This window comes from Sorex araneus, chromosome 4 (genome assembly GCF_027595985.1).
Source record: "Sorex araneus isolate mSorAra2 chromosome 4, mSorAra2.pri, whole genome shotgun sequence".
NCBI lineage: Eukaryota > Metazoa > Chordata > Mammalia > Eulipotyphla > Soricidae > Sorex > Sorex araneus.
The window spans coordinates 54,120,773-54,144,104 of record NC_073305.1 but is presented as its reverse complement, the minus strand read 5'-3'; the positions used below and the strand labels follow the sequence as shown (position 1 = coordinate 54,144,104).

At 54.5% G+C, this 23,332-nt stretch overlaps 1 protein-coding gene across 7 annotated transcripts in view; it reads right to left on the bottom strand.

Moving 5' to 3' along the window:
* Window positions 1-4,975: 4,975 nt before the first annotated feature.
* FLNB (filamin B) overlaps window positions 4,976-23,332 on the bottom strand; it is a 152,097-nt gene continuing 133,740 nt past the window's right edge. For all 7 annotated transcript variants that reach the window (XM_004616480.2, XM_055134727.1, XM_055134728.1 and 4 more), the window contains 8 exons: window positions 22,221-22,487; window positions 21,057-21,194; window positions 19,302-19,417; window positions 15,445-15,577; window positions 12,476-12,652; window positions 8,616-8,834; window positions 7,212-7,415; window positions 4,976-6,467 (listed from right to left, as the gene is read on the bottom strand). In XM_004616480.2, coding sequence (XP_004616537.2) covers window positions 6,280-6,467; window positions 7,212-7,415; window positions 8,616-8,834; window positions 12,476-12,652; window positions 15,445-15,577; window positions 19,302-19,417; window positions 21,057-21,194; window positions 22,221-22,487 — 1,442 coding nt within the window. In that variant the 3' untranslated portion in view covers window positions 4,976-6,279. The remainder of the gene's footprint in view (window positions 6,468-7,211; window positions 7,416-8,615; window positions 8,835-12,475; window positions 12,653-15,444; window positions 15,578-19,301; window positions 19,418-21,056; window positions 21,195-22,220; window positions 22,488-23,332) is intronic.

Sequence of the window (23,332 nt, the reverse complement as noted above, 5' to 3'; positions counted from 1 at the left end):
GGCAGAGTGGGCACGGGGGTGGTGGGGAGCATTCCGTTGGGGGGGATCCTTGTTTGGGCTCCCCGTTTCCAAGGATACGCGCAGCCAATGAGGGCCGGACAGGTAGGGCTGGGCCGTGCTGGGCGCTGGAGGTCAGGCAGGTGGGGGCACAGCGCAGGCTGGCAGGGTGGGGGGAATGCCTGGTAGGGGACCCCCTGACCTGCCACGGGGGGGCGCAGGGACCAGGAGGTGGGGTGGGGCCATCACTTCTTCTCAGCAACCCCCAGTGGACATCTATCATGTACCAGGCTTAAACGCCTGCCGGAACAGAGGCCGGAGGCCGCCGGAAGCCCTGGACACATGGCTGGGCGTTGCCCTGGACAGAATGGACACGAGCGCTGAGAGGCGACACGAGCGCTGAGAGGCGACCCCAGGGCTTCATGAGCACGTGAGCACTGCGTGAGGATGTAGGCACAGCAGCAGCCGCAATGCATGGAGTAGCAGCACCCCAGAGGGTGAACCCCAGGGACAGACAGATGGAGGCTTGTAGGAAGCCCTCCTGATGGGTGACCAAGCCCCACGAGGTAGCAGCTGCCTGCTGGGCACGAGATACCCACACCCCGCTCCATCACTGGGTCTCACCCCACCTTCTCGGGTGGGAACACGGGTGCCTGGCCTCTCACCCCACCCTAGCCCACCCCCAGGATGCTCTTTTGTGCCAGGCCAGGCCTGGAGGCTTTACCAGGTCATCTCATTTCATCTTCACTCACAGTGACACACTGGCAGCCCTCTCTGCCATGGTGCCAGGTGAGGCCCCTGGGGCTCGCTTAGGCTCAGGCACATAGTGCTCTGATGCACCCAATCAATGTGCTTGTTATACCACAAAACGCTCCAGGCAGGGCCCAGCACCTGAGAGACCTGGGCAGAGCAGGTACATGAGGACACAGCACCGTGAAGTCAGCACCTACATCCTCAGATAGGACCAGGCCTTCCTGCAGGGCTTCGTGTGGGAGGGGCCGAGGCCCTGAGAGGCAGGAGTTACCCTTTCCATCTCTGCCAGGTGAGCTCTTTGTTTATTCAGTGTTCATTTACTCTGACACTAACCTGGTGGTAAAGGTAAGTAAGAAGGGACAGAGCCTCTGTGCTTCCTGTCCTCCTGGTTTCACAGTCTAGAAGGTGAGACAGATGTGTAACCAGGTGGGCAGATGAATGGAGGAGGGATGGCCAGGTAGGACTTCCTGGAGGAAGTGCCCTTTGCTTGTGTTTTGAATTATGACTAGGACTTGGGCAAGCAAAACAGGAGACTAGAGTATCATAGACTAGAACCCAAGTGTAGATTGAAAGGCACCCCTGTGTAGGTTGCCTTTATCCTTCAGTCTTCCCAATTAAAGGAAGGCTTTGAGGAAGTCTGGGAAATTTAGGACAATTACATGAGTGGAACAGCTTGGGACTGGCATATCTCCTGTTGAGCACTCACAGAGGTCATTAATTAATCAAACAAGCCCATATAATCCTAACTCCCTAAACAGGTGGCCCACACCAGTGATTCTTTTGGTATCCAGAACCTTCTACGTGCTAGAAGTTGCAGGTGAACTAAATAGCGACCGGTCTCCCAGAAACCACTTTGTATCTGCAGGGCACCTCTGGAGGGATTGTCTGGCACATAGTAGGTGCTCAGAAAACTTCCAGTTGCAACCCTTCTCATCCAGTGAGTTGCAACGAGGTGAGGTTTGTGGGGTGGGGCGGAGGAGTGATGGGGTGGAGGGAAGAATGCTGGGCATGTGGGGTCGGGGTGGGATGCCTGGGGTCAAACGGTCTGAGGCGGGGTGTCTGAGTATTCCAGAAAGTCTCCCTGCTGCTGAACGACGCCCAACTCCACATGGGCCGGCAAGTCCAGCTTCCAGCGAGCCAGGCAGCGGGCACAAGGCAGAGAAGGGTCCTTTCCCACCCACCGCAGGGGCCCGCTCTTGGCGCTGCCGTTCAAGTCGTCAAGGCGACCTCTAGCGGTCGCCGCGGTGACTACCACCCGCCGCCTATGGTAGCCACGTGGTTGTCTTGGAGACAGGACCGGGCTGGAGGGGTTCAATGGGGCTCTGCTGCCAGTTAGGCCATGCTCCCCACCCTGAACCTCACCAGGTGGGAGGGTGGAGAGAGGCTCCCCCAAAGTGCTGCCCTCCAAGGATCGAAGACAACCTCCCCAAACCGCCTCCAACTGTTCCCTGTGTCTGCATTGCCCAGGGCATGGCATTTAAGGTCCTGATTCTGGTTTCTGCGGCTCTCATACAGCTTTATTGATTGACCATTACAACTTGTGATATCGGGCAAGTAATTTATCTCAGTTCTTTGCTCCCTGATAAGCACAGCCATAAAAGCGGCAGAATTTTATATTCAGTACCTCCCATCAGTAAGTCTTTTATCTTTTCCTTTTCTTTGATCATATTTTCTTAAATTTATTTATGTATTTATCTTGTATTTCTGCGGCTGGAGAGATAAATCGAGGGCTAGAGCTCACGCCTGGCCATGCGCAAGGCCCTGAGCTGGATCCCAGCCTACTCCCCACCCCAGGCTGCCAGGGCCAGTATGCCTGGGGTGACCCAGGTTTCCCAAGCATCCTAGGGGTGGCCTCTCTAGATCTACTGTAATTTAAAAATAAATGTGCACTTGTGATGACCCTTTTCTTACTTGGATTTTTGCACTGAAATCTAACAGTCTGGAGCTCAACAAATGGCCAAGCCATCAGACTGTCCCTAGATTGATCTCCCAGTGACAATCTCTGTGGTCTTCTCGGGATGGGGGTGGGCAGGTTCCCCCCTCTTCCATATAGGCCTAGCCACTGCCAGACCAGACATCCTAAACATATATCCGGGCCCACTCCCAGCTCCTGTGATCACACATGCGACCCACACACAGCCTCAGCCACTTTCCTCCAAGGCCTGCCTTGCCCACTCAGTGGTTCTGTGCAGGTGGCCTTTATTGGGCCTGAGTGAGGCTTTGCCTCCTCTGGCAAGGTTTTCTTCTTCTCTGAGTCACCCACCCAGGGTTCTGCAGAAGCTTGGCCTTAACGGCCAAGAGGGAGAGGCAGCTTGGTGCCTTGGGGAGTCAGCAGTCACAGCTGAGGAGTGAGTGGGCCAGAAACGGCTCCCAGGCTCTTTCCTCTCTGAGCTTTGTCCTGGGGAGATAAGCCAGTCCCAAAGTGCAACACCCTTGGACGCCGGCCACAGGGCAGCCCTGGGGAGTTCCCACTGCCTGCCTGCCTGCCTGCGAGAACTCTTAAGGAAGAGAGAAAGGGTGTGGGGTGGGCCGCCCCAAATTCTTGGCACAGGAGCTGGCCTCTTGTGGGCCCAGCCGACCCAGACAAAAGCCTTATCACAAAGCAAAAAGGATCCCATTGTGGACAAGATCCCTCCTACCACGCGCTTGGGCAGCGTCCTTACGCCAAAGACAGAGGGGGAAAATGGAACCCAGCCTTGCCCCGCTGTGACATTTTCCCTCTCTCTTTGAGTCGTGATTTAGTTTGGTGAAGAGGGGACAAAAATGAGCTAAGTAAGACATGTTTCTGGGGGAGAATGGATAGTGTCTTTCCAAAGCTTCACCCTCTTCGCTGCTTTCCCCCTGCTTCCAGCAGGGGGCGCTCAGGCCAAAGGATCCTTAAATTCCCAGCTCTGGGCCCATTTGAAAATGCATACGAGGGTGAGGGTGGAGGTTGACAAGGAACAAGTGTTCTGCCATTCAACTTTCTTCTGCCCATTTTGAAGGTCACTCAGTTTCCAAGGGAAATTAAATCCCCATGTGCCTGACTCTTCCGATCCTAAACTCATCCAACTGTGGCTTCCCTTTTAAGCCCCAAGACTTGGATATGCGTTGAAAGACCCCAGTGCTGCGAATCTTCGCAACAGAGACATGTTAACAGAACGTTTCCTTCCCTGGGCTGCAGAGGAAACAGGAGGCAGGAGAGGCCTGGCTTGGGGAGGGGGGCAGGGCCTTTCAGGATGGATGTCTGTGGGGCAGCTGTGGTTTCCCCTACACCCACCACTCAGGAGCAACGGCCCAGCCAGGCCCGCCAGGAAATGGGCAGTGTGAACCAGTGCAAATCGGCAAGGGCTGGCACCTGGCCCGTGCAGGGTCAAGTTTCAAAGTTGCCAAGGTGTTTGCACAAACAACAGCTGGTTCCCATAGCAGCGGCCCAGGTGCAGAGGGAGCTGCCTCCCGGTGGGGTGGCTGCAGCCTTTGGTAGAGGTGTGTGTGGATTTCGCCCTGAGGAGGGGAGTCTGACTGGGGCAGGGGTGGGCGGGGGAGGGGGTTGAAGGGTGTGGGAGATTGGGGGGGGAGGGTGTACAGCCCCAGGGCTAACCTGGGGCTTGGTCCTAGGGAGCAGAGGCTGGGACAGCAGTGCGTGGGATTTCGCTCGTCCAGTACCCCCCCCAGCCCCCCAGGGGCACGCTGAGAGATGAAGCAACTCCCCAAGGCCTCCCAGTCAGTGACCTGGCCACTGTGGAGGCCCTAAAGAACATGATGTCCAAGTCCGTGCTATTAACTTATAAATGCCACCTCCCCTGCACAACCAGTCCGGCAGGCTCCCTTGCTTCCTTCACTTTTCCTCCCCAGATGCCTGGCTCAGGGATCACTCCTGGCAGTGCTCAAGGCACCCCGTATAGTGCCAAGGATTGCACCCGGGCCTCCCCCACACGAAGCACGTCCCTCTGTCCTCCGGTCTTTTTTGCTGGGCTGCAGTCTTGATCCTACGGGTGCATCCGGGACTCTGCACCCACTCAAGCTGCAGCAAATCTCTCTGGAGCTGCCTCGTTTCCCGCCACCCCTCACTCTCCCACTGAGAAACTTCCACTGAGGCTCCTAGAGAAGCAAGGCTGAGGGGGATGCAGAGGCCGGGCTTGCTGTCTGCGCTGGCAGCTCACTGGCAGCCTTTGGGCCCAGACACTCACACCTTGTACTCAGAACCGGCCGCGCCCAAGAACAGCAGGGGAGCGTCAAGGAGCAAACATGGTGTTTAATAAGTTATAAGATACAATTTACAGTTGGCATTGGATTCCAGTTGTGCTTCCCCATTCCGGGTGATGAGGCTTGTGGTCCTTTCACGCCAGGTTTCTGGCTACTCCAGTTTCTGACAGGCGGCTCTCGCCAATACTCTACCCTCCCCCCACCCCTGTCGCTACCCCTCGGTCAACAGCACCCATCTGCTCCCCATCCTACCCCCAGAGGCCCCTGAAGTGACAGTGGCCACTTCCACAGCAAACCTGTCTGGTCAGCTACTCGGTCTGCGCCAGTGACATCTAGGGGAAGGTGCAGAGAAGGTGGAGGCCATGCCCTTCCGTGGTGCATCCAGACAGTCTCAAGGACGTGAGGTCGGGGCCAGACACTCATTCCCTGCCTGCAATGCAGCTCGGCTCGCCCGGCGGCTGACGTGTCCCTGCCCCCTCCCTCGGTTCCCTCACTCTTTGCAGGCCGACGTGGCAGGGAATATAATTTCATTCTTTCCCATCTATAGATATTTCCCAGGAAAAAGCGCCCCGGAGGCTGGCTGGGTGGTGTGGGATGTCAGAAGGGCTGCTGGGCTGAGGGTGAGGGTGAGGTCAGCTGGGGCCACTTTCCGCAGGCAGGTGAGATGCGTGGCGCTGACAGAGTGCAGGTGGGTTTACAAACAGGGCAAGAGGTGGTTAGACCAAGGGGTGCCTGGGCAGTGCGGCTGAGCTTCCTCTGATTGAAACAAATTTTACAAACAGGAGTGAAGCTGCCGGGCTCCGGGAACCTGGAGGTAAAAGGGTCGGGAGCGGGTCGGGCTGTGTGGGGAAAGGCAGAGCATTAAAGCGGACCGGGTCCACGTCACGGCTGCTCTTCCCCCCGCGTGGGCACAGGAGAGGAAACTGGTTCTGAACCATCTGCCAACCATACAGGCCAAGCTGATGGGGCGCCTCCCCACCCCCTCCCCAGCCCCGTCCGCGTGGCCGCATGAATCTACCAGCCAAATTCAGTTCTGAAAACGCCGGCTTTGCCCCCGTTCTTGCTCTGTTGGCGCGAGTTGGTCTGCGCCACCAAGAGTTCCGCCGTGAACGGGACGTGCCGGGGATCTTCCAGCTCCCGGAGAGGTGGCATTTCAGAAGAGGCCCAGCACGCCCCTAAGGAGTCAGGTCCAGGCCTTCCGTCTGGAGCCCCAGAGGACAGTCGTGGTTTCGGGATGGGGTGTCAGACCCACAAGCAGACTGGAGGATTTTTGTATAAAACAAGTTTACAATTAGCAACCAGGGCAACCGCCAGAACTCAGCCCAGGATGTGACGGGAGCCGTTTTAAGGCACCGTGACATGGAAGGGGCTGCCAGGGATGTGTTCCTCGCCCCACTTCACAGCCAGCAGGTAGTCACCCTTCTCCTTGACGACGTACGTGACGTTGTACTGCTGGTTGCCCACGTGCTTCATGGAGACCTCTTCGCAGGGGGTGGTCGGCCCGTGGACCCCAATCAGCAGCATGTTGGAACCTGGGAGCAGAGCGAGATGATGACGCCATGAGGCTGACCGGTGAAGGGCAGAGGGACAGGAGGGGACGTGGGAGCCAAAGCTGATGACCCCACAGCTGCCTGCCAGCGGTCTCTGATGCTGTTGGAAGCTTCAAGGGGTGGAGAAAGTGGCACGGGACTCATGGTATGGGTTCAGATCCCTGCCCTGCCCCTCTCTTCCCAGCTGGCTGACCTCTAGGTCACAGCACACCCCTCTCCTCGCCTGAGCCTCCCTGTCAGCACTCGGTGATGCCCCCTGCGAGTCTGCACAGCCACCGAGTGTGTGGCCCCCATGCATCTGAAGGCTGGGTGATGCTAGACTTTAGCTCCCATTCATTCTTGCAAGAACTCTAAGGAAGGGTCTGTTATCGTGACCCCGTTGTGAAAGAGGGAACTGACTTTGGAAGGGGATTTACTAACTTTCCCAGGGTCCAGTGACTCAGATGCTTTGGGAGAGAGGCAAGGAAGGAAGCAAGAGAAAAAGGAAGGAATCTGTAGCGGGGAGGATGCCCTGTTTCCCATCGCCCTAGGACCCTCTGAAAGAACCAAGAGGGCAAAGAAAGGGAAACAAATGTCAAATGTAAAGGGAGGAGGATCGTGCAGCCAGGTACTAGCCAACGGCTGGGTTTCCTGCCAGAGCAGGAAGCATGAGGGCCAGCAGGGTGTGGTCTGCCCCACCCCTCGACACCCCCCCAACACCCCACTCGCACCCACGCTGTCACCTACCAGCTTTGCTGCAGTCCACCAGGAAGGAGCTCTTCTGGCCCACAAAGGCCTTGGACAGCCCTGCCCCCTTAGAGGTGACCTTGCTGGCATCCGAGGAAGCCTTGGGGATGGCGCTGTAGCAGGTCTCTGTGGAGGACCTGGTCACTGACTCCACCAGGATGTACGAGGTCTCATTGGAGGAGCCGGGGCTCACCAGACGCTGGCCTGGGACACAGAGGTGGGGGCAGGGCATGAGTGGACGGACCCGAGTCGGGGGCAGATACCAGTCAGAAGGGATGACGTATTGGGCCGAAGCCCCGCAGAGCCCTTGTACCCCAATACCTGGAACAGAAAGCCCCCACATGCCCCCCTGCCCCCACCCTTTGCCCCCATGCCCGGGAGCGAATATCACACTTCCTGCCTCACTCCCCACCCCTGCCCCCCACTACATGATCCCACTGTCCAGGCAAGTGGCTGAGTCTGGCCTTGGCTAGAGAGATACTGTCCCTCCCACACAGCCACTGCCACTGCCGCCTCACACCTTTCCCTCTCCTTGAAAGACTGTCTGATGGTGTGGACGGTCTCGCTGCAGGCAGAGCGTGCTTTTCCTACACGCGCCTGGACGGGGTCGGGAAGGAGGGCGGAGGTGGCTTTTACGGTTTGGCATTTTCCCCAGTGTTCCCAAGGCACAGTTTGATAAACTGAACACAGCCTTTGATTAATTTAAAAGTGGAGATTAGAAATGGGGGAATTTTTCAGGCCCTGACCTAGGCAACCATAGAAATATTTTTTTTCCTTGTGAGTTACAGAAAACCTGCTTTCCCAACTGCAGTCCCACAAGTGTGGAGTACGCGTTTACTCCCCTTGGACGTAACCCTCTCTTTTTTTGCGCTCTCGATCTCCCTCCCTCTCCCCCCTCCTCCCTTTTCTTTTATTTTTTTTATTTTTGGGTCACACCTGGCAGTGCTCAGAGATCACTCCTGGCAGGTTCAGGGGACCATATGGGATGCTGGGTACTGAACCGGGCTAGCTGCATGCAAGGCAAGTGCCTTACCTGCTATATTATCATTCTGGCCCCTCCTTTCTTTTGGGGGGAGGGGTCATACCTGGTGGTGCTCAGGATATATTCCTAGCTCGGTGCTTAGGGATCACTCCTGGGGGGCTCCGGGGACCATATGAGGTGCCAGGGAAACCTGGGTCAGCTACATGCAAGGCAAGTGTTCTACCAGCTGTACTATTGCTTCAGTCCCCAAACTGATCCGTACTACTTTAGATTCAAGATTCAGAATACAGTGACCTTCCTGGTGTCACCGGAAGTGTCTCCCATGGACCTGTGCTGTTGCTCATCAGACAAGTCTGGCTCCCGGGGGGTGAGGGGTGGGGGAGGGGCAGGGGAAGAAAAACTCAAAGGTGCTTTGTCAGTACCTGTCACCTTGGCCTTGAAGGGACTGCCCGCGACGTGATTGGGTCCCCCGTACTTGACAGCAATCTGGTAGTTTCCAGGTGCCAGAGGGGTGTACATGACTTTGTACCCTTCTGGAACTTCCTGGCAATCCATTTTCACCTTGGATGGACCTTCGATGGTGACAGATAATGTTCCAGCCCCTGCTCGGTTGGTGTTGATGAAAAACTCAGACTGGACACCTAGGAGGGAGAAGCGGGGATGCCACATGAACGGTTTGGAGCCACGAGGGGTGCGTGTGGGACTGGGGGTGCTTTCCCAGTGAGGGAGGCACCCACACATTCCCTCCTGGAGTGGGGGGTCACTATGGGGGGGGTGCCAGCTCAGACTCAGGGCGGGGAGAGCACCAGGCCCAGGTAGGGGTGTGGCTGATGTGTCACCAAGAGTACCAACCGCCTGGCTGCCCTGCCTCTCTTGGGGCCTGAGCTGTGGCCCCAGGCAAGAAGCTCTGAAGTGCTGCTTTGGCTTCGGGCGAGGACGGCATTGGGGGGAGGGCGCCTCTGATCTGCCCTTCCCTTCTTTCCTGGGGGGCCTGGGGAAGCCAAGGAGTCTCCTCCTTCCTCCCCAGCACAGTTGTGAACCCCAATGAGCAGCTCCAAACATGAAACAGCGCCTGCTCCCTGTGTCCCGGGGCACCACTTACGAGCCTGAGCTGAGCATTGTTTGGGGAGTCCTGTTTCCCAGAGGCTCAGGGAGGTTTCATCAGCGCTACAACTGGAGAGGGATCAAGTTGGAGAGGTTCCAAGGCACAGCCCATCTTTGGGTCACTGATGGGGTTGAATGTCTTCACTGCAATCCTGACACACACTACCTCTTTCCCCGCCCCCCACCCCGAGGGCTCCTGCTTTGGGACAAGAGAGCTGGGCAGGTGACATTCCTGCTCGCCAGGCCCCTTTGCAGGGGACGGGAGGTGGCTGAGCAGGGCCCAGGCCCCAGCAGCACGCCTGCTCCAGCGCCCTCTAGGGGACACCCCTGGCGTAGCAGCCCGAGGACGGCTGTGCTTTTCCAAGGCTGGATGTGGAGCCAGCTGGGAACTATTTTGGGTTAATTATAGCTGCTAGGCCAGTGAAAGAATGATTGTCCTGGTTATCAATAAAACAAAGGAGCTGCTCTTGTGCAACTCCCAACACAACCCAGCTGTTTCTGGCAGCTCTCGGGTCTCCTGACCCAGGCCCCCAACTCGCTCATCCTCCTCTGTAAACGCGCAGCCCAGTAACCCCTCACAAAACGGCAGATGGGGGAGGGGAGATGGTGCTAGGGGGAGGGGAGAGGACGCTGGAGGAGGGGCCGTGGCCAGCAACCAGGCTGCATTTCTAGGAAGTAGCTGAAAGGCAACGATAAGAAAAGATGTTGTTGATGCTGTTGTTGATGCTGTTGTCCTTGTTTGGCTTTGGGGACACACCCGATGGTGCTCGGGGGTCGCGCCTAGGTCACTCGCAAAGAAAAGATGTTTTGAAACTGCAGCTGGGAAGGCCTGACTGCAGCCCAAAGGAGCCCCAGTTCCCCTGGAGAGGAAAAGGGGAGCAAACAATTCCGGGGCAAGTGGCGCCTGGGGGCACCCATCTTTGTGGGGGGTTGTCCCATTTCAGCCCCATTTGGGAGGAGAAGAAATGCGAGACCCAGTGAGGTGTGACCACTCCTGCTACATCACAGTGCTGGGGTCGGGCAGGGTCAGAGGAGCTGGAGCCAGAGCCCGGGTTTGGGCAGAAGCTGTGCCCAGCCTGGGGGCGGGAGCGTCTCCCCAGGCAGGACCTTCCAGCTGCACCAGGGGCACAGCTGCAGCCCGAGGAGGCGCGTGTATGACTGATCAGTGTTCAGTGCGACCTCATCGGCCCCGTTATCAGGGACACAGGGGTGAGGGAGGTTTGGGGGCTTGGACCCCCCTTCTCACTCCCGACCTTTCAGCCTCCCTGCAGCAGCACCCCACCCCCAATTCCCCACATTCCCCTGCTCGCAAACCTGCAGAATGGGCCATTTAAAGCTCTGGCCAAGAGGTACAACAGCTCAGCCATGAAAACACGGGGACGGAGGCGGTGGGCGAGGCCCGGGTGCCAGGCCCTCCAGCAGCCGGGACAGGCACCTTTTCATTCCCCGCACACTGCAGCTGTGTCACCTCGGGATGGGCCTGTGGGCAAAGGCCTGGGCGCAGGCGGGCTAGGAAAACACGCCGCCTTCCCCTCTCAGGAGTATTTACTCAGGGTTGGAAACAGGCGTGCTCTGTAGCTCTCGCCTGGCTTCTCCCCGCGGGACCAGCTCCTCCTGTCAGCAGCCGTCTGAAACCCAAGCTCCTGAGGCCCGGCGAGGCCAGCCCAGAGGAAGCAGGAAAAGGCCCTGCGCATGCGGACCCAGCAGGAAGGCGAGGCAGTGGCTGGCAGCCCCCCAGGGGACCCCAGGGGCTCTGTGGAGTCTGGACTGATTCCTGCTGTGGCTCCTGGACAATGGGTGACTTGCTGGGGGTGGAAGCCGGTGTGGCCACCTAGACTCTGCAGAGCGGGGGGGAGGGGTGGGCAAGGCGGAGGTTGGCAAACAGTGTTCTTGGTTGAAGATACTTCACAAAGGGGACCAGGGATGCCACCCCTGCCTGGGGGTGAGCCAGCCACTTTGGCAGAAAGCCCAAGTTAGGCGTAAAGAAGCACAGGTTCTGGTGCGGTAACCCTGGACTGATTCAACTGTGCCAGGCTGGGGCGTTGCAACCTGTGCCTCACTCTCAGCCCCTGTACAATGGGCATTATCCAGAGTGAAACGCTCCCAGGCCTGTCCCAAAGGGTGAGCACCTGGCCCAGAGAGCAGTCTGCAGCTAGATGGGCCTGAGTCCAGCGCATCAAGCCAACGTGTCAGTCACCCCTGCACTTGGGCACGGCCCCCTGGCCACACCGGACACTTGTTTCCCAGGGCGGGTGTCAGGTAGCCAAGAGGCAGGGGATGGGGGCTTGAGATGCTGTCCTGTGGCAGCCTGGAGAGCCGAGTGTCACCCACCCACAGATGCCATCCGGGAGGCCAAGGTTCCAGCCTCCCCTGCAGTAAGAGGACAAGCTCATCGCCTTGGCACTCCCCAGAGATTGAGCCAAGGGGCACCACGCAGTGCCCACCCGCATGTAGCTGCTGAGGTGGGGAGGGGCTGGGCAACTTGACCTAGGACGATCTTCTGATTTCAGATGAGAAAAGCAAGTTCTACAGCACGAGGCATGTTAAATTAGTAGTAGTATTTGGTTTGGGGGCAACACCCAGGGGTGATCAGGGGTTACTCCTAGCTCTGCACTCAAGGGTCACTCCTGGCAGGCTTGGGGGACCACATGGGGTGCCAGAAGTTGAACCTGGTGTCAGCTGCATGCAAGACAAACACCTTACATGCTGTACTATTGTTCCAACCCTGCTAAAATTATTTCTGTTTAAAAAAAGGAAAAAATCTCTGTCTACCTTCCAAAGGAACTCACCGGTCAAAGCCACCAAATGACCCAGGAAGAGGGAGAGTTAGAGAGGGAGAGAGGGACAGAGGGAGAGAACCCCTGACCTCGGGCTGTGTCCCTGGGCCTGTGTAGAGGGAAGGATCAGAAGCAAGACCTCACGGTAACTTATGCTTTTCCCAATCACGCATATCCCACGATTGTCAGTGTGCCACCCCCGGAGCAGACAGCGTGGGAACGAGGCATGAGAACGCGTTGACAAGTCCTCCTGCCTTCTGTATCCATCCCAACATCTCTGCAATCAGCTCTGCAGGGGGCGTGGCCACCACGGGGCGTGGCTCCAGCATCCCTGGACCAGGCCTGGGAGCGGAGCCCAGGGCTGGCTTCGTGAAGGATGCGACGCGGGAGTGCTGGGTTACCTGTGGTGCCTCCCTCGAGTCCAGAGCCGTAGGCAGACACCAGGGCCGGGTTCCCTGCCTGTCCGGGCTCTCCCACGCGCACTTTGAAGGGGCTTCCAACCACGTGGCTCCCGTTGAACTTGACGTCGATGGTGTGCACGCCATTCTCATGCGGGATGAAGCGGATGGCGTACTTATCTACGGGAGCAAGCAGAGGCATGCGGTGAGACAGGTGCCCGATGGTCGGCAATTCCAAATCTTCAGTGAGACAAGGTTCTGTTGGACACCTGCACCCAGTGGGAGCTTTAAAACCAGATAGGTCTGCTGTGGGGTCCTAGTCAGCCCTCTGGGGTAAATCTCAAATTCCTTGTTTGATCCTTAAGGGCCTGTCTCAGAAGAACGTTTCCTTTTTGAAAAATGCATTTGTGAAGTTTCTTTCTCTGAGAGTTCCAGCGGGCACTAACACCCCTAATGAAGCCCCAAGCTAGCAAATGTCCCACAGGGAGGCTGGGCATTACGCCCTGTGTCTGCATACAGAATGTGGCGAGATGATCAGAACTGAAATGGACGCCTGGAGTGGACGCCCCTTTGCGTGCCAGCAGCCCAGTCCTCCCTTCTGGACACGCCACCTGTTCCCTGCCTCTCCAGTCCCAGCCTCTTCCCAGCTCTGGGTGGCCTTTATCCCCTTTGGCAATTTTGTTCTCAAACTCCATCCAAACCCTTCTCCTCTTCCTCCTCTAGTACTTTTCCTAAGAGGCGACTGTTCACATGGCACTGTCTCCCATACCCTTTATGTTTACTTTCTTTTGGAGGCGGGAGGGTATTAGGTCACTCCTGATGGAGCTCAGGGGACCACATATGGTGCCAGGGATTCAACTATGGTTGCAGTTGCTACAACAGCATGCAAGCAAGTACCCTACCTCCTGTGCCCTCTCTCCGCACCCCTACCTCCATCCCTTGTAACACTGCACTTCCCTGAAGCCCCAGCTGGGCTGCACCCCTGCTCTCTTACAGGCAATGTGCTCCGGGGGATGCCAACTCCACCCCCAGGGGTCAGTAAGGTCGTCTTTTTCCAAGTATTAAGTCAGTTTGTGCATGGCATTTGGGTATAGGAAATGATTCAGGAGGAACATATCTGCTCAATGTTCCATGAGACAGAAAAGGAAGTTTACTGGGAACTTCTGGGAAAGGAGTACCTTAAACTCCTGAGGGAAAAAAGTCCAGGGCAGCAAGTGTCTCTGCATGGAGATGGTGTAATGATGGGAAAACTAGTACTGCCATAGCCATTTTACCACCATGAGGAAGGAGTGTTAGAATTAGGCCCACCATGCAGAAGAAAGAACAGAGATATTTGGAGACTTGTGGGAATAGTTGCATGGTTGAGTCAAATTGTTGCTGACGTCTATCCTAGGTCCTGAATGTTCTTACTATGGGTGTCAGGGGTCTCTTTCAAGGAGTAATAAACCCCTTTATTGAGTGAGTTGGGTTTGAGTTGGATGTTCTCAAACTGGCAATTAACAGCATCTTTACTGTGGCTCCCAGCTATATCCGACCCCATAATGGGTCAGAGAGGGCTACGGGACACGCCTGTATTCACGGGCCAAGTCCCAAAGCTGGGGAGATTCAGTATTCCTAATTGTACACTTGAAACCTCCCCAAACATCAGATTTTGCAAGCTCGTGACACACCTTTGCCCACCTCTGGCTGGTTGTTAACTAATTTGGCGAATTTCAAACACCACTTTAACGAATTATCCAACTGCACGGAACCTTTCTGAATTCTCTTCCCCTTTCACTCCCAGGGCCCACTGGCCACCAGGCATTGTGGTTCCCTGTGCTCCAGTCCTCCTGGCTGCTTGTGAAATGGCAGAATCACTTGCTGATCAGAAGCACCAGCACGATCACCTTGATCTAGCAGAGGTTCTGAAGCAACCTCGGTCCTGCAGTGGGGCTTAAACCCGATCTGACCCAACCGCCTGCTGCCCAGACGTGCTCCTTCCGAGATTCTGCTCTATCCCTTCCTTTTCTGCCCAGCAGGAGGGCAATGTCTAAACAGGAACCTGGGCCGCAGATGGCCACAGAGCAAGGTGGGCATCAGTGCCATGGGGCAGTCACCTTTTCCTAGGAACTGGGCTGGCATTCAGTGTCCTCTCCCCTGAGAAGCCCTCCAGGTCTTTCTGAGGTGGAAATTCTTTCCTTTCCAGTTCTAATCTTCCCTTCCATTTGCTTCTCAATTCTCCTGAGCTATTGGTAATCACAGGAATCAAATCTCCTCAGACTTAACTAATTGCCAGGTCCCTGACACCTAAAACTTCCCAGACAGGACAGTCACCTCCAACGTGGCTGAAGTTAGAAGGCGAGAATCTTTGATGCTCTTAAGCCCTAAAAGATTGCATTCACCTCTCTAAAGTTTCTGACGGACAGGCTGGGGATGTGGCTGGTGGCAGAGCTCATGCCTCGTATGCGTGAGGCCCTGAGTTCATGCCCCAACTCTGCAAATAAGTAAATGCCGTTTTTGCTTTGGGGTCACTCTTGGCAGGGTCCAGGAACCATATCAGGGATCAGACTCTGGGAGGCCGTATACAGGGTAAGTGCCTCATGCATCGTACTTTCTCTCTGGTCCTACAGATGAACACTGGTTGACTTTTCTCTCAGAGTGAAGTGAGGCTGACATGTGACTTATTCATGATGAAAGGTTGACATCTAATTTTCAAACTCTTAAAATTTGTTCAAATGGGAGAAAACTATCAAGAAAGGCATGCGAACGAAATGTAAAAAGTGACAGAAAAGAAAGTATGATTTGTAAAAAAATAAAGGGACCTGATCTCCCCAAGTATCTCCCGAACCCTGGCAAGTGTGTAACCCCTAATTTGTAAACATCCGGAAACAGCGGAGGGAACTTGAGGATTCAGTGGCGTTCGTGACCCCAGCCAGCACCCGTCAGGCTCGGGAAGCCCCGGGAGGCTGGTCTGGCCACTGCCCGACGCTCACCTGGCTCCAGCTCCGACACATGGCACTCCTCCACGGCGCCCGAGGGGCTGTGCACTTTCGCATCGATCTTGCCTTTCGCCCCGTTCAGCCTTATAGCAAAGGAGGCTGGCTGGTTAACTTTTAATCCCGACTCCTGGGAATTTAAGACATCGGACAGGTTATGGCCCTCATGGTCCTGCCCAGGACCACACACTCTGACCCGATCTGGGCTTCCGACAACAGTTCTCAGACAAACAGACCCAGAATGCTTCCCACCTAGCATTTGATGAGCGGGGTGAGGTTTCCCCGACTCTAGCATCAGAAAGAAGAAAGCAGAGACATGTTGGCGTGGTTGTGTACCCAAATGGTCTGGGTCTGGGCTGGAGGAGCCGATTCCTGGGTTTGGAGACCTGAGCCTCCATGTCAGGGCAACTGTGGCTTCAGCATCCTAAGCAAGGCCTAGTCAGGCAGCAATATTTAGTTATCTTCCCATCAGAAAAGTAAGGGTATCCCTTTTGGAGGCCCAGACCTCTGACAAAGCTGCATATCCATACCAGAAATAACAGTTTATGGGGCTGGAGCGATAGCATAGCAGGTAGGGTGTTTGCCTTGCACGCAGCCGAACCGGGTTCAATTCCCAACATCCCATATGGTCCCCCGAGCACCGCCAGGGGTAATTCCTGAGTGCACTCCTGGGTAACCCCTGTGCATTGCTGGGTGTGACCCAAAAAGCAAAAAACAAAAACAAAAAAACCCCCACATTTTATGAATTTCGGAATTGTTATTTTGTCTTTTTTGTTGTTGTCTTGGTTTGGTTTTGATTTTTAAGTCCCACCCGGCTGTGCTCATGACTTATTCCTGGCTTTGTGCTGAAGGGTCACAACTGGCAGGGCTGTGGGAAAGCGTATAAGGTGCTGGGGATGGAACCGGGTTAGCCACCAGGTAAACACCCCACACACTGTACTATCTCTTTGGCCCACAATGGACAAAAGTTTTAACAAACTCTGAGAGGCCCACATGTAGGCCGTGTCCTGTGAAGTGCCACACGCCTGAGAAGCAGAATATCATAGCGACTGAGAATCAGCAAGGCTGGGGTTGCTACCTAGATTCATTATTAAGTGGCTTTTTTGTCTGTAAGTCGGGCAAGTCCTCAGTGGGGGCCCCGTTTACACATAAAAGGCCTCAAAACTGTCAGCTTGTGTATAGACCTACAGCTATTTAACATCGGGGAGCTGGCTCCCAGGGCTGGAGTGCCTGCCTGGAGCCCACGGTTCAATCCTGGGGAACCTCAAGGCCCTCCGGTACCAAGCCAGAAATAGACATCCAGTACCTCAGGGTGTAGCCCCCAAATCAAAACCAAAAAAAAAAAAGGTATTTTAACATTGGCCAATCCTGAGCAGCAAAAATTACAAGTGAGCAGCTCTCATGGAAACTTGGTTGAACAGCCAGGCCTCAGATGTTAGCGCTATCCTAGTTGGGTTTATAGTTAACGTGCAATTGAATCATTCGAGGGTCTGATTAAAATGTAGTTGGTCTGGGATGGGGTCTGGAATTGCATCATTCTAGGAAGTTCCGCAGTGAAGACGAGGCTGCTGGCCTGGGGGACACAGCTCAGTGACCAGCTACAGCACTGCTGAATTTGGTGAGCACTCGCCATTACGTGGCAATATACATGTAAATTTCAAGAGCCAGGAGTAACCCCTGTGCATCGCCAGGTGTGACCCAAAAAGCAAAAAAAAAAAAAAAAAAAAAAAAAAAATAAAATAAAATAAAATTTTAAAAAATCAATGCTCCGGAGGCTGGAGTGATAGCACAGCGGGTAGGGCATTTGCCTTGTACATGGCTGACTTGGGTTCCATTCCCAGCATCCCATATGGTCTCCCAAGCACCACCAGGGTGATTCCTGAGTGCAGAGCCAGGAGTGATCCCTGAGCATAGCTGGGTGTGGACCTCCCCCCAAAAAATAAAAAAAAATCAGTGCCCCTGAAGTGCTCTGCAGCCACTTGTAGCTTGTGACTACAGTGTGACACACTGAAGGTGTGGGGCGTTCTCCTGGTTCACTGCCCTCCTGGCTGTAGACAGGGAGGGAGGCCAGAATAAGAAATCTCCAAGGCTTTGTTGGATTCCCCCCATCCCACCACAAAACCCAACACAACCAACTTCAATTTCCTAAAAAGCCTCACAAGCACAACAGAACAATACATGCCTCTCTTTGCTAATCAGCACCAGATGCTGGCCTGCAGGCCTCCAGTAAATAATTTACATATCACTCAGCCTCCACCCCACCTTCCCTCCCCACCTCCCCCAACCCCAAGGCTCAGGGTAGAGGCTGACCCACAATCCCTCCAGCTGCCGACCCTGGGTGCCCGTGCTGGAGGGCTGTGGGCCGCAGCCTGGCTTCTTGACCTGGCTCTCACTCCAGCCTGCTGGAGAGGAGGTCTCCCAACCAACTCCTCTGGACCAGAACCATGTACGTTACCTGAATCCGACTGCCACTAAATCCTCCAGAGGGAGATAAACGCCTCGGAAGATCCGAAAGGAATCTTCGAGATGCACGAAGGCAGTGCTGCCCTCAACAAAGGCTGGGTTTATCTCCCTCCACAGGCTTTAGCTAAGTCGGCTGCAAAGGGAACTTCTGTTAAGGAGCCTTTAAATGAAACACAAGAAAAACATCGGCAGCACAGTGACCAGTTCGTGCCCGGGGGCTCTCTGGGGGAGACCACATCAATCTCAGGCCCCTAGATTGAAATTTGCTTCACTTTGGAACAATGAGCAGTCTACTGACTCCCCGGGGAAAGGGGCTAGGATCTCATATGGAAAACAAGGGAACAGAACTGGGTGGGAAGCTCGAGGCTATTGGAATCCCTTTGGACTAGGAGTCATATTTGGGGATTCTGTGCTCTTCTATACGGACGGAATTCCTGTTGCTGACTCGAGAGGCCCAACCAGTTTTGGGACATCCTAGAGAAAACACTCAGATGGGTCCCGAACGGTTGTTACTTTGTAAGCCTGACTTTAAGACAAAGAAAAGCCTGTCCTGACATCCCAATAGGTGGCACTATGTGATCACGGTCCACAGTGCCGGGGGGTGGGGGGGTGGGGGGGGTGAAGGAGGCAATAGAAGGAAGGTGAACTCGAGCCTCAAGGACTCAGTGGCTCCTCAGGGAGCCATAAGTTCTCTGCACCTCACATTCTCCATCTTTAAAGTGGGGCCAAGAGAAACTTACAAATCTCCCTATTGTCGGGGTTAATGAGGTTACACTGAGATAGTTCTTGACATGGCACCTCACTTGAATAAATCATCAAAAAATAAATCCCAGTGAACTCTTTTGGGGTCACATCAGGTGATACCTAGGGCTTCTCCTGGCACGGGTATCAGGGTTGAGGCACAATGGCTCAGAGGTTGGTCACTGCCAACAGTGCTTGGGGGGTTACGTGGAGCTGGGAAATCAACCTGTGCCTCCTACAGGCAAAGCATGTGCCCAGCCCGAGAGCCGTCTTCCCATCCACAGTTGGCTTTCTTGAGGTAACGGAAGCCAGTAAGAACAGGTGATACACCAACGGGCTGTTAGTTTTTTTGTTTGTTTTCTTTGAAAGCTTTCCTTATCCATAAATGATTAACAAGCCTCCTTTGTTTCCCCTGAATAAATATTTCAAAAACCAAACATGTCTGTAAACACCGAGGTGTTCTGTTGACTGTGGCTCTGTCTGTGCGTGCCCCAACTCTCTCCGGTGTGGGGGAGCTGACTGTGGCAGGAAGTGACTCGGCCATTGGCAGCATCTCGCCGTGGCCCTGGGGAAGATTGAGGTGGCCTCAAGAGTCGGGCTCGCACTGGTCAGCCTGTGGCCAAGCAGAGGGATGTTTCCTTGCGTCTCACCTGAAGGCTCATAACAGTGAGGCGGCGGGCGTCGTCCGAGGGCGCGATGATAGGCACCAAGTAGGGACTCTCTGGGATGTGCTCATCGTTGAACTTGATAGAGACCTCATAGTTACCTGTGAGGACAGGAGAAATTCCATCATTTCAGACACTTGAGTGTGGCCTCCCATCTTTCTAGGCTAAATTGTCTTCATGAGACCTGCCCCCTTCATGGCTGACTGGTTCGGGGCACTCACCTGGATGTAACTGGCCGACCTGACTTTTTAGTTGGGCAAAGGCTGAAATACTCTCAAGTTGGGCCCTACCTCCACCTACCACCAATGATCTGCATAAGAGTTGAGGTCCAAGAAAGTTGAATGGGATAACTAGGACACATTAATTTCCACTAATAGTTGAAACTGTAGCATTTGCTTTCTTTAGAAATGCTCACAAGAAATCATAGTAAATACTTGTAAGTACTTGTCACCACCCAAAATATCAGATATTGTATGTCACTTTATATTTTTTTCTTATATCTGGACATATATCATTGACACTTAACACTTTTGAAATTAAAGCAGTTAATTGACATCAAAATCCGGTAATCTAACATATTAATGATAATGTTCAGACAGCGCTATGTTTGTTAACCATTTCTTTCAGAATTGAATAGGATAACTACATTGTAATACAACTTATTTCCTTTACAATTTAACATAGCTTATTTTATTTTATTTATTTATTTATTTATTTATTTTTTTGGTTTTTGGGTCACACCCGGCGATGCACAGGGGTCACTCCTGGCTCTTCACTCAGGAATCATCCCTGGCGGTGCTCAGGGGACCATATGGGATGCTGGGATTCGAACCCGGGTCGGCCGCGTGCAAAGCAAACGCCCTACCCGCTGTGCTATCGCTCCAGCCCAACATAGCTTATTTTATGAGTTTCAAAGTACTATCCTGAGAATGGTCCCTATAGGCCTCATTGGATGTCAAGGGGTCAATGGCCCCCTGTTTCAGGGCTAAGGAGAGGGATCAAAGGGCTGGAACATACACTTCGCATGTGGGAGGCCTAGGTTCAACCCCTGGTATCACATGGATGCCTGAGCACCAAGACAGGAGTAATCCTCGCCCCCAAACAAACAGAAATAAAAGAAATCTTTGGGGCTGGAGCGATAGCACAGTGGGTAGGGCGTCTGCGTTGCACACAGTCAACATGGGTTCGATTCCCAGCCTCCCATATGGTCCCTCGAGCATTGCCAGGAGTGATTCCTGAGTGCAGTCAGGAGTAACCCCTGAGCATCGCCAGGTGTGACCCAAAAAACAAAAAAGCAAAAAATGTTTGAGTAAGCTCTCAATCTGAGGAAGCCATACCAGTCCCTGGCCAAGGGTGGACACAGCAACTGGCCAATGTACAGAAGGAAGAAAGGAACAAAAGTGCAAAACACAGAAGCCAACAAACAAGGGAAAATGAGAAGAATTCCTGCTCCCAGCTAGGGCAACAGTCCAAAGCGCTGCTTTGTATGTACGAGCCCCAGGTTCAATCCCCACCACTGGGAGTGACCCCTGACACCAAGCCAGGCATAGCCCAAACACTAAAAACAAGGAGGAAAAAAAAAATATCCCTGCCTCTTAGAGGCCGAGCTGGATATCCTGCAATTTAGTTTCTGGAATGCTCTCCAAGCACCCTGCAGAGTCCTGATTTACCTGAGCTAGCTTGACAAATTTCTATTCCAAACAAGGGACAAAGAGGGAAGACTGGCCTTTGAGAACATACCGGGCTCCTGGACAATGTAAGACACACCGCAGGATCCATTTTTATGATCATCAAATGTAATCTCGGCCTTACTGGGGCCCTCAACGGCGATGGAGAGGCCCCCAGCGCCGGCTTCCCGCATCCAGATGCTGAACTCAGCTGAGACAGAGAGAGAGCCAGTCAGTGAGCAAGCTGGTGAGACCCGCCCCCTTCTCCAGCCTGCTCGCAGACAGGCCTTTTCTCTTCCTTGAACTCTGTGCAGACCCCCAGGGAGGTGCTGCTGGACAGTCCCAAGCCCCACTGGGCCTGACTGAAGATGGTGGGAAATCTGGCCTCCTCGGAGTACACCCAAATCACATCGGAACAAGATGAGGATGTTGAAGTTCACCCTATGGATCTTCCCACCAACCACCCCCAATAGTTGGCTCTGTAGAGTTCTACTGTGTTCTTTCAAGGTGCTTCTGAAAACACACCGCTCCCCTGAAACTCAGGACATGCAGCTCCTCATTCCAGGCCCCGTTGAGTGGCAGGTGAGAAGCCACTTCTGACCACCGAACCGCAGGCCTTGGACGGTGCTCCCTGACCAGCCGTCACATGGACAGGGTCTTTGGGAACAGGAGGGCACAGGCTGCTCCCAATTCCTTTCCCCAGTCATGCACCTGCCCAGGGCCGGAGCAGCCTGTCTGGCACGTGGGAAGTCGGAGTTCAATTCCTTGTACCTTATGGGCCACTGAGCAGGGACAGGTATAGCCCCAGGTTCCCCAAGAAGAAATAAATCCGATAAAATGGGTGATGTGGCACAAATACAAATTTGAAGCTAAGACCTTCTACTCTGGCAAAATTCATTCCCTGGGACTTAGCATTCCCGAAGGAAGGATTCAAAGATGGAGAACGACGTGATCATTAATAGTTACCATGGACCAATTTTTTGTGTTCTTAAAACTGAAGTTAGTACCTATGTCATAAGCAAGGACATAGGCTGTGGGACTTCCTCAAAGCTCCACAATTCAGATGAGCAAAACTGAGATTCAAATCAGGGCCTGCTGGCTCCATCACCCAGTGGGTCTATTCTTGGTACCAGACCACTGTTGGTTTCTATATCTTGTTATGTGGCATTAAAAAATATGCCCCCAATCCACACACACCCCACACCTTGCAAAACAAGATGTTCATCCAGGACCTTACCTGGGACTCCTGCTTCTCCTCTCTCCAGGCCAGGGCCTCCTGCCCGGATCTGATGGGCACCCCCCTCCCCGAGTGGCCCCACGGTGAACCGGAAGGGGCTGCTGGGTACATGCTGGCCACGGTACTTGACGCTGACTGTGTGAACGCCCATCTCCAGGGGCACGAAGCGGACACAGTGCGAGTTCTTCCCCACAGGTACAATCTCCGCTTCGGTCACGTGGCCAGAGGGACTGGTGACTTGGGCCGACATGTCACCGCCATCGATTTCTGAAAGGGGGCAGGAAGTGGTGGTGAGGAGAAGGTGCAGGGTGCAGCAGCATGTGTCGGGTAAGCGGCAGTGGGTAAGGCGGGTGCAGCCTGGCTGTGACTCCGGGCTCCTCCCACTCGGGCCAACACTGGTCCTCCTCCAATCCCCGGGCAGCTGTGGCCAGAGGCAGTGAGCAGATCCCTCCCCACACCACCAGTGCAGAGAACATTCTCGTGCCACTGACACCTCTCGCCTCACTGAGGACTCTGACAGCCTTCCTGGCGGGAGCTGAGTTAGTTCCCTGCAGTGACTCTGCCGTGGAGTTACAGCAGGTAAATCAAATCTCTGACAACCTTGGTGCTTCCAGGCTGAACGTGCCAAGTGGCCATCAGCCATGCTTCCTTGGGGCTCCTTTCCACAGGCTGTTGAGGGTGAAAAACCAGGAGCAATCATTTCTCATTGTCAAGAAGCCTTGGCATTTCTCTTAGGCAATAACACAAAGCACATGTAGAAAACATGGTGAACACAGATCTGTCCCGATGGCAACGGAGAAACCATGCGTGAGGCAAAGCTTTGAGCGAAACCCAGCTTGAGGGTCATGCTTTCAGAAAAGTGATGCCTTGGGTCACCAACTCCAGGAAGCCGGCCGGGTCTGCCCCATCTAAAGTGCCCATGCCATGCCAAAGACATGCTCGCACTGACTGGTGGAGAGAGGCATGCCGCACCCAGTGGCCCGGTCGTGCCATCACCTACAGCCTGTGTGGAACTGCACTCTCCAGCCCCACAGGACTTGGATGGAGCAGCTCATGACTCAGCCTGAAGACAAAGAGAGGAAGGGAGATTGAGGACAGGGCCAGCCAGGGTG